The sequence below is a fragment of the Echinops telfairi genome, unplaced genomic scaffold (assembly GCF_000313985.2).
Source record: "Echinops telfairi isolate 266 unplaced genomic scaffold, ASM31398v2 ScPeMD7_7412;HRSCAF=8450, whole genome shotgun sequence".
Lineage (NCBI taxonomy): Eukaryota > Metazoa > Chordata > Mammalia > Afrosoricida > Tenrecidae > Echinops > Echinops telfairi.
In genome coordinates, this window is record NW_022111312.1 from 3764148 (window position 1) to 3772386 (window position 8239).

General features: G+C 56.5%; 1 protein-coding gene across 1 annotated transcript in view; it reads left to right on the plus strand.

Annotated features, from left to right (window-relative positions):
- Position 1: 1 nt before the first annotated feature.
- The window catches only part of PLBD2 (phospholipase B domain containing 2), a gene marked incomplete at its 5' end in the record, with an annotated part of 13566 nt that continues 5328 nt past the window's right edge, over positions 2–8239 (plus strand). The window contains 5 exons of the mRNA XM_045296701.1: positions 2–21; positions 4316–4409; positions 5427–5585; positions 7083–7183; positions 7406–7620. Of these exons, the coding sequence (XP_045152636.1) occupies positions 2–21; positions 4316–4409; positions 5427–5585; positions 7083–7183; positions 7406–7620 (589 nt within the window). The remainder of the gene's footprint in view (positions 22–4315; positions 4410–5426; positions 5586–7082; positions 7184–7405; positions 7621–8239) is intronic.

The window sequence follows — 8239 nt, forward strand, 5'->3', positions numbered from 1 at the left end:
CAACGCCATCCACGAGACCGGGTAAGGGTTGGCCTGACCCTGCGCGGGGCCCACCGGGATCCGTGCCCACCACCGGTTCCTGTATCGCGGAGGCCAACCTCTTTCCCGGTCACTTTTCTGCCCCAGGGGCAGCAGCACCCTCTTCTGGACCAGGTCCCTGCGTGGGGGACTACTGCAGCATCCCTCAACTCATAGGGGCCGACCCGTGGAGTCTTGCCGGCTATGACCGTGCCTCTGTCCCCCAGTGTCCCGCCTCGAAGGCTGCAGTGACCGGCTGGATCAGTCCCCTTTCCCAAACTTCAGTGCCCCACCCCATGAAGGCCAGCTTCCTGCCCCTGGGCCTGAAGTGGTGGCGACAGTTCTCCAGGACCAGGAAGCAGAACTGCTGGGCTCAGGAGAGGGGCCCTAAAATAAATCCACAGACTCCCGTCCTCTGACCGAACTCCTTGGCCTGTCTGGGCTCCTGTGTCCCCGCTGTGGCAGTTAGGTGTGGGGAGCCCTCAGTACTTGTCCGAGGGGCACTTTCTGGCTGGTCCTTTCTTCATTCTCCTGGAGCTTGACCTTGGGGGCCCAGAGCAGAGGAAGGCTTGGGGGTAGGAAACCATTCAGTGAGGAGAGGGAAGAGGGCAGGGCCCTGTGTCTTAGGAAGTTTGACTCCCCCCATAAGAGGGTGGCACAGAGGAGATGCCTGCATGGGGTGGGGGTGTTGGGCTGCCTCGTTCTCAGTTATGGAAAGCTGGGAAATGGAGAATTTCCTTGATAGTGCTGGCTGGGCAGTCAGTGCCAGACCAGCCAAGAGTCCAATGCTGGCTGACCCTGGGCAAATGACTTCCCCTCTCAGCCAGTTTCCTCTCCTGAACATAGGGTTCAGAGCCATGGGAATGCAGCATAATCTCAGAAAGCATCACTATTCGTTTACTACTTGGGCAGAGTGAGTGAAGAATGGGGGGAGGGGCAGGCATCTGTTGCCCCCATTTTACAGATGGGGCAACTGAAACCTGGGTTTCCCTCTCCCCTCACCATTCTGCAGTCTTTCCTGCACATTTCACACTCCCTCCTTTTAGGTTCACATGACCCTTTCCCTCTTGAGTTTTCCAGCATGTGGGAGTACGATGTAGGGGGTACAACCCAGAGCCTTAGTCTGCAGGCAGAGAAACTGGGGCCGTATGGGGCGGACGACTTTCATCTGGGGGCCACTCATATGGTTGTTTGTGAGACAAGGTTTTGACTCCCGTTCCCTTGGAATTGGGGGCCTTTTTCCTCCCCCAATTTGGCTGACATCCCTGAGAGCCTCAGGAGAAATCACATCCGGCCGCCAATAACCCCACCTCTTTCCACTGTGCAGTGTCTGATTTGGGCCCTGTACCCCGCTTCCTTTCCTGTCCCTGTCCCTATCTATCCCCATCCCCATCCCCATCCCCAACACAGTGGTTAGCTCTTGATGCTTGTTGAGCAGAAGTGCTCTGACCACTTCTGCTGCAGCCTGGTTCTGACCTTGGTCCTGGGGAGGCCAAACCCACTGACCGTACAGTTTCTTCCTTCCCGGGCTTGAGAGCACCCACCCCTGTGAGAAGTAAGTCACCATCCAGTGGCAACCAGGCTAGATCTGTTGCCACCACATCCGTTCAACCCACGGCAGCCCCATCAGCCTGAGGGCAGTGAGTGTTAGTGGGTAGAACTAAGCCACATCGGAGTTTCTTAGGCATAATCTAGAGACGCAGGTGGATCTTCCTGTCTCTGCCAGAGTTCACAGAAAACCCAGCACACCAGTCTTTCGGGGAGGACAGGCTTTTCATGGTGACCTTTAGCATGTATGTCAGCTAGCTTCGGGCAGCAGTGCGGTGACAAGCCACCCCAAACCCAGCCAGCCAGCAAACACTCCTGTATCCTTGTGCATCATGTGTGGGGTGACTGTATGTCAGGCTCCGGTCTCGGGATGTGGCCCTTGGTAGATATGGCTCATATTGTCAGGACCCGCGGAGCCCTGGTAGCATAGTGGGGTACATGTTGGGTTGCTGGCCACAGAGTCAGCAGTTTGAATCCACCAGCCACTCCAAGGGAGAAAGATGAGGCTGTCTGTTAGTGTAAAGAGTTAACCGTCTCGGCAACCCACAGGGCCAGTTCCACTGTGTTGCTCTGCATAGATTCCTAAGGACCAGTTGTCGGCCACATGGTTTGGTTTGGGGGTTAGCCAGAGTTGGCAAGTAGCAACACTGGGCCTCTCGAAAGCTAATCTTAGAGCGAGCACGCTGACACTTCTACCCACATTGCCATTATCCAGCTCCGCTGCTCAGTGATTCTGGCTCACAGCGGCCCTGTGGGGCAGAGTAGAACGGCCCCGGGGGGTGGGGGTTGCGCCAAGGCTGTGGTCATTAGGGAAGCTGACTGCCAGCTGACTGCTGGTGGGTTACAACGGTCGACCTCTGGTTTAGTCGATAAGTGCTCTTACCACTGTGCCACCAGGCTTCCTTTCCATTGCCCCCACACTGAAGCCAGGTCTGAGGGCAGGGAAGGGCACTTGGCCATTGATGGAGGAACCGCAGAGGCCAGGCACAGAGCAGAAGGTGGAGCAGAGGGCGGGTGTGTGTGTGGGGGGTGGTGGTGGTGGAACTGGCTGTGCAGCCATCCACAGCCATTATGCAATGGGGCCCCCAAAACAGCCTGCCTTGTAGGAATGTGAAGGATCCCTCGTAACCGTAAGGTCAACTGTTCAAAACCACCATCTGCTCCGTGGGAGTAAGATGAGGCTTTCTACTCCCATAAAGAATTCTAGTCCCAGACACCCATGGGTACAGTTTACCCTGCCCTGTAGGGTCACAATGAGTTGGTAGCAACTCAATGGCAAAAAGTTCATCAATGCTTTTTGCTCGAGTGTCTGAACAAAGGGAGTGGGGAATTAATATCTCTCTCCCACCATAGACTTCGGGAGCCCTGGTGGAATAGTGGACGCTCATTGGACTGCTATCCCCAAAGTCAGCAGTTCAAAATCACCATCCACGGGAGGAAAACGGGACTTTCTACTCCCATCAGGTCGTTACCGTCTCAGACACGCACGGGCCAGTTCCCCCTGCCCTGTAGGGTTGCTATGAGCTAGAATCCACTCGGCGGCAGTGAGTTTGGGTTTTTCTTGTGTTTCGAGTTTTCTTTTGGCATCATTATCAGTGGTGGAAAATATGGGGGGGCTTCAAAAAGTTTGTGGCAAAACGGATGGCATTTTCTCAGGCACCTTTTAAAACTACCCCCTTATAGATCAGTATCACTTTGTGGAGGGGGTTAGAAGGAAACCCCACAGGGTAGCTCAGTGGGCTGAGTGTTGGGCTGTCAGTGGCAAAGTCAGCGGTTCAAACCCACCTGCTGTCCCAAGGAAGAACGAGGGCTGGCTTACTTCCATGAAGACAGACAGCCCTGGAAACCCACAGGCCAGCTTGTCTGTCCTGTAGGGTCACTGAGCCCGCATGGACTTGACGGCAGTCAATTGGGTTTGTGTTTGTCTGTTTGTTTAGATCATTTCCTTGAGGGCTCTCACAACTCTTGTTACAATCCAGGCATCAACTGTATCAAGCATGTTTGTACATATGTTGCCATCATTCTTTTCTAGACAGTTACTTCCTATTGAGCCCTTGGAATCAGCTGTTTTTTCTTCTTTTTTTCTCCTCCCTCCACCCCCACCGTGGTCCCTTGATAGATTATTGACTGTTATTATTTTCATATCTCACAGTGACCGCTGTCTCCTTCCCCTCTGGTTTCTGTTGTTCTTCCCCCTGGAGAATACCCCTGCACCCATGGGTGTCTGGGACTAGAATTCTTTATGGGAGTAGAAAGCCTCATCTTTCTCCCACGGAGCAGATGGTGGTTTTGAACAGTTGACCTTACGGTTACGAGGGATCCTTCACACTCCTACAAGGCAGGCTGTTTTGGGGGCCCCATTGCGTAATAGCTGTGGATGTGTGTGTGTGTGTGGTTATGTGCCCTTTATTGCGATCGGTAACCCCTTCCTCCCCACCTCTCCCCCTCTCCCCCCTACCCTTTTGGTACCGCTATTCCCACTCCTGTTCTTGGATTCCGTGTGTCGTGAGCTTTATCTCTTGCCTACACCTATGTACATGCTCCGGTCCGGCCCGCATTGTGTTTGGTTTAACACAGCAGTTGCTTTTAGGGATTTCACCCGACTGACGTGCAGGTGAGCAGCCGCCCACAAAGGCAGCGTTGGCCATCATGGTCTAAACTGGAGGCGGTTGGAGCGTCCAGCCTGAGGGCCGGCTTTGTAGATACCCCTGCCACTGACCCAATGTCCACCCCCTTCCCCGCCCCCCAGGTGGGCCTTGCTGGAGTTGGGCACAAGTGGCCGCTTCAATGACAGCCTGCAGGCCTACGCGGCAGGCATGGTGGAGGCTGCCGTGTCGGAGGAGGTGAGACCCCGGCGGTGACCCCCGCCTCAAACTCCCTGCCCCTGGTGGGTTTCCCAGGATGCTTGGGGGTGGGGGGCAGGGTCTCAGGGGTGTGTGTGAATCAGTCCTGGTCCCTGGACTGTCCATCTCGCCAGGACGAAAAGGTGCTTGTATGCCCACACGCATTCTTTCTTTTTTAAAAATCTGCTCTAGGTAAAAAGGTGTAACATATTTTAAAGTAGGAAGTATAATGACAAAATGGCTCTTTCCCTGCGGGTGGCTTTGCCCATTGAGCTCATTGGCAGGGAATTCCCAAAGCCCTGCCCCCCTCGAGTTCATCTTCACTCCCTGCCTGCCCCCAGGTGGACCCCGGAAAGTTACCCCAGCTGCCCATTGGGATCATAGCACCTCCGGGGCAGAGTTCCCAACAGGTTGGGTGTCTGCTCGCAGGGACAGTGTGTGCTGAAGGGACCATCCTTGGGTGTGTAGTTTTGTGGGTCCAGGCAAGGCGTGGGTGACCTCGGCTGGGCCCGCTGGTGTTTTGCAGCCAGCCAGGGTGGGCCGGGCTGGCCCGCCAAGCTGGGGTGGCCTCTTTCATGTGGCTGGGGCAGCTTGGCCATTTACCCTCTGGCAGGCAAGCCCAGGCTCAGTCCCACGACCGCAGGGCAGGGCAGGCCCAACGTGGAGGCCTCTTGAGGCCTGGTTGGAACTGGATATCATATTGTCCAAATCTGGTCTGGAGAGAGATTTGCTCTCTTGGCCTCCTGCTGCGTGTCCTCAGTGTGGGAATGGCTTCGGCACGTGGTAGGTGCTCAGACCGCTGACTGACTGCCAGCATGTGTAGCCCATGGGGCCCTGGTCTTGGAGGAGGCAGCATGCAGTGTAGACGTGGAACTCAAAATACTTCCGGGGAAGGGTGGGGGCAGAGTGTTCTGGCTCTAAGCCTGAGTGGCAGCCGGCAGGAACCACCACCCCCTGGGTGGGGGGGCAGCCCCATAGGCCGGACCCTGCCCACTTCACCTCCCCTCCGCCCCCCAGCTTATCTACATGCACTGGATGAACACGGTTGTGAATTACTGCGGCCCCTTTGAGTACGAAGCTGGCTACTGTGAGAAGCTCAAGAGCTTCCTGGAGACCAACCTTGAGTGGATGCAGGAGGAGATGGAGCGGAACAAGGACTCCACTTACTGGCACCAGGTGGGCATGCCCAGCACTGAGAGGAGGGTGGGTCTGCCGCCCCACAGCCTCTGGTCCTCCCGCCAGCCTCGCCATCTTTCATCTCATCCATCCCTCCTGGCCAACGTGCCACATGTCCACCTGACCCCTCTCCCCCTGGTCCTCCGGCCTCCCTGCTGTCACGGAAAAACCAAAGCAGCAGAGTCCTTCCTTTTACCCGTACCCAAGGGCGCCCACTCAACACCTGCCGGGTGCATGGTGCATAGCACGGAGGAAGAAGGGAGGGAGGAGACGGGGATGAGGCAGGTGGGGCAGAGGATTGCAGCACAATGGATTCTGGCCTCTTCTTGGCTGAGAAGTCCGGGCAGGGTGTGTGGCCCTTGGGACATCAAAATTCAGGGACAGAGTCAGTTACTCGTGAGCTCCTCGCAAAACTGCAAGAGTTTGTGTAGGAAGTACATGGACAGGTTGGCTCTTTAAAAGGCCTTGGGGTCTATTGGCCCCTCCACTTAGCCTGGCCCATTCCCCTCTGTACAAGTACCAGCTGTGCTGTCCCACCTGCCCACCCACCCGCGGCTTTCCCACTCATTGCCCCAGTGCTCAGCACCTGGCAGCTGCATGATGGTGTTTGTTAAGACTCAGCCCCATCTTGTTTCTTCTCTTCCCTCCATGCGCCTGACTGACATCTGTCTGTCCGCTTCCCTTCCAGCCATGTAGCCCATTGCTTCTTACCATGTCCTTTCTGTTGAACTTAGCAGCTATCCCTCCATCTGTCTGTCTTCCTGTCCATCCAGCCATTTGTCTCTAGATCCATTTGTTCGCCCATCTGCTCATCCATCCACCTACCCACCTATTGACCTATTCATCTGTCCATCCATTCATCCATCTATCAGTTTGTTCTCTGGTCTATCTGTCCATCTGTCTGCCCATCCAACCAAGTGTTCATCCATTCCTCTCCTTATCCATCTGTTCATCCACCTGTCCATTTATCCCTCCCTCCTTCCCTCCCTCTTTACTTCCTTCAATACCCCTACCTATCCATCCTCCCAGCCTCCCATCCATCCATCCGTCCCGCAAGTCAGTGTTTTCTGAGTGCCTGGTGTGCGTCGGCACAGACCGAGGCCCCGTGGGGTGTGTGTGTGTGTGTGATGCTGCCCCACAGCTCTAGGCTATGGAGCCAGAACAGTGACGTGTGAGACGGGTGCCCCCTGGCAGCAGTGCAGCAGTAACGCATACAGGGAGCCCTCAGCAGTGGGCCAGGGGCGACCAGAGGCTTCCTGGAGGAGGTGGCTTAGGAGCCGGGTGCTGATGTGGGGTCACCAGGGTTAGAGTTAACATACAGAAGGTAGTGCTTGGCAGAGAGAGAGAGAGAGGTCAGAGCTGGCTGAGCCTGGTGGGTGGACCTAGGCCTGTCCTCCACCTGGTCCCCGGGCCCTGGTCCCCAAGCCCCTCCTATTGTAGGAGAGCGGGTGAGCCTGGGAGAAAAGCCCTGCCCTTCCCGTGCCCCCCACCCTGCAGGTCCGGCTGGCCCTCCTGCAGTTGAAGGGCCTGGAGGACAGCTACGGAGGCCACGTGACCTTCCCAACTGGGAGATTCACCATCAAACCCTTAGGGTTCCTGTAAGTACCCTCCCCACCTCCACCCCCCGAGTGGACCTGGTGAGGAGAAGGGCTACCCATCTCACCCTCAAACATACCTGGGCACTGGTACCTGCTCCACCACTGCCTGGCCACGTGGCCCCAGACGGGTCGGGGCAACTCAACCCCCTGCGCCTCAGCTCCCTCCTTGCTGACACGGGTGCACCAGTTGCCATAACCCTGCGCTGCCCTGACCCTCTGCAGCCTGTTGCAGCTCTCGGGGGACCTGGAAGACCTGGAGCCCGCCCTGAATAAGACCAAGACCAAGCGGTCCATGGGCTCCGGCTCGTGCTCTGCCCTCATCAAGCTGCTGCCGGGCCAGCGGGACCTCCTGGTGGCCCACAATACCTGGAACTCCTACCAGCACATGCTGCGCATCGTCAAGAAGTACTCCTTCCAGTTCCACGAGGGCCCCCAAGGTGGGCGGGCCGGTGGTTCTGGGTCAGGACCACTCTCCGTACTAGAGGGGCCCTGGTGGTGCCAGTGGTTAAGCCGGACCTTGCTGGCTGCAAGGTCAGCAGTTTGAACCCACTGCCCGCTCCATGGGAGAAAGAGGAGGCTTTCTATGCCTGTCAAGGGCTGGAGCCTCAGAAGCCCCCAGGGGCAGTTCTACCCTGTCCTCTAGGGTCACTGTGAGCGGGACTGGACTCGCTGGCAGGGAGTGAGAGTGACTGAGGTGGCCTGGCGTACTGAAGGGCAGGGCGGGGTTGCTGGGTGGGGAAGGTGTGTGAGTCTGGGTAGACTAGAGAAACAAATTCATAGACACTCCTATGTGTATAAGAAAGAGCTTTATATATAAGAGCAATCGAATATTGAGAAAGTAACAGCCCAGTCCAGATCAAGTCCATAAGCCCGAAATTAGCCCATATGTCCGATACCAGTCTATAAATTCCTCTTCAGACTCTCGAAACACATGCAATGATGCAGAATGCAGGATGATCACAGGCCAGGGGGTGCAAAGTCTTGTGGATCCAGTGGCGGTAGAACCATCTCTGCGCTGGCAGGGGTCTCTGTGTGACTCCTCCAGTTCCCAGGGCA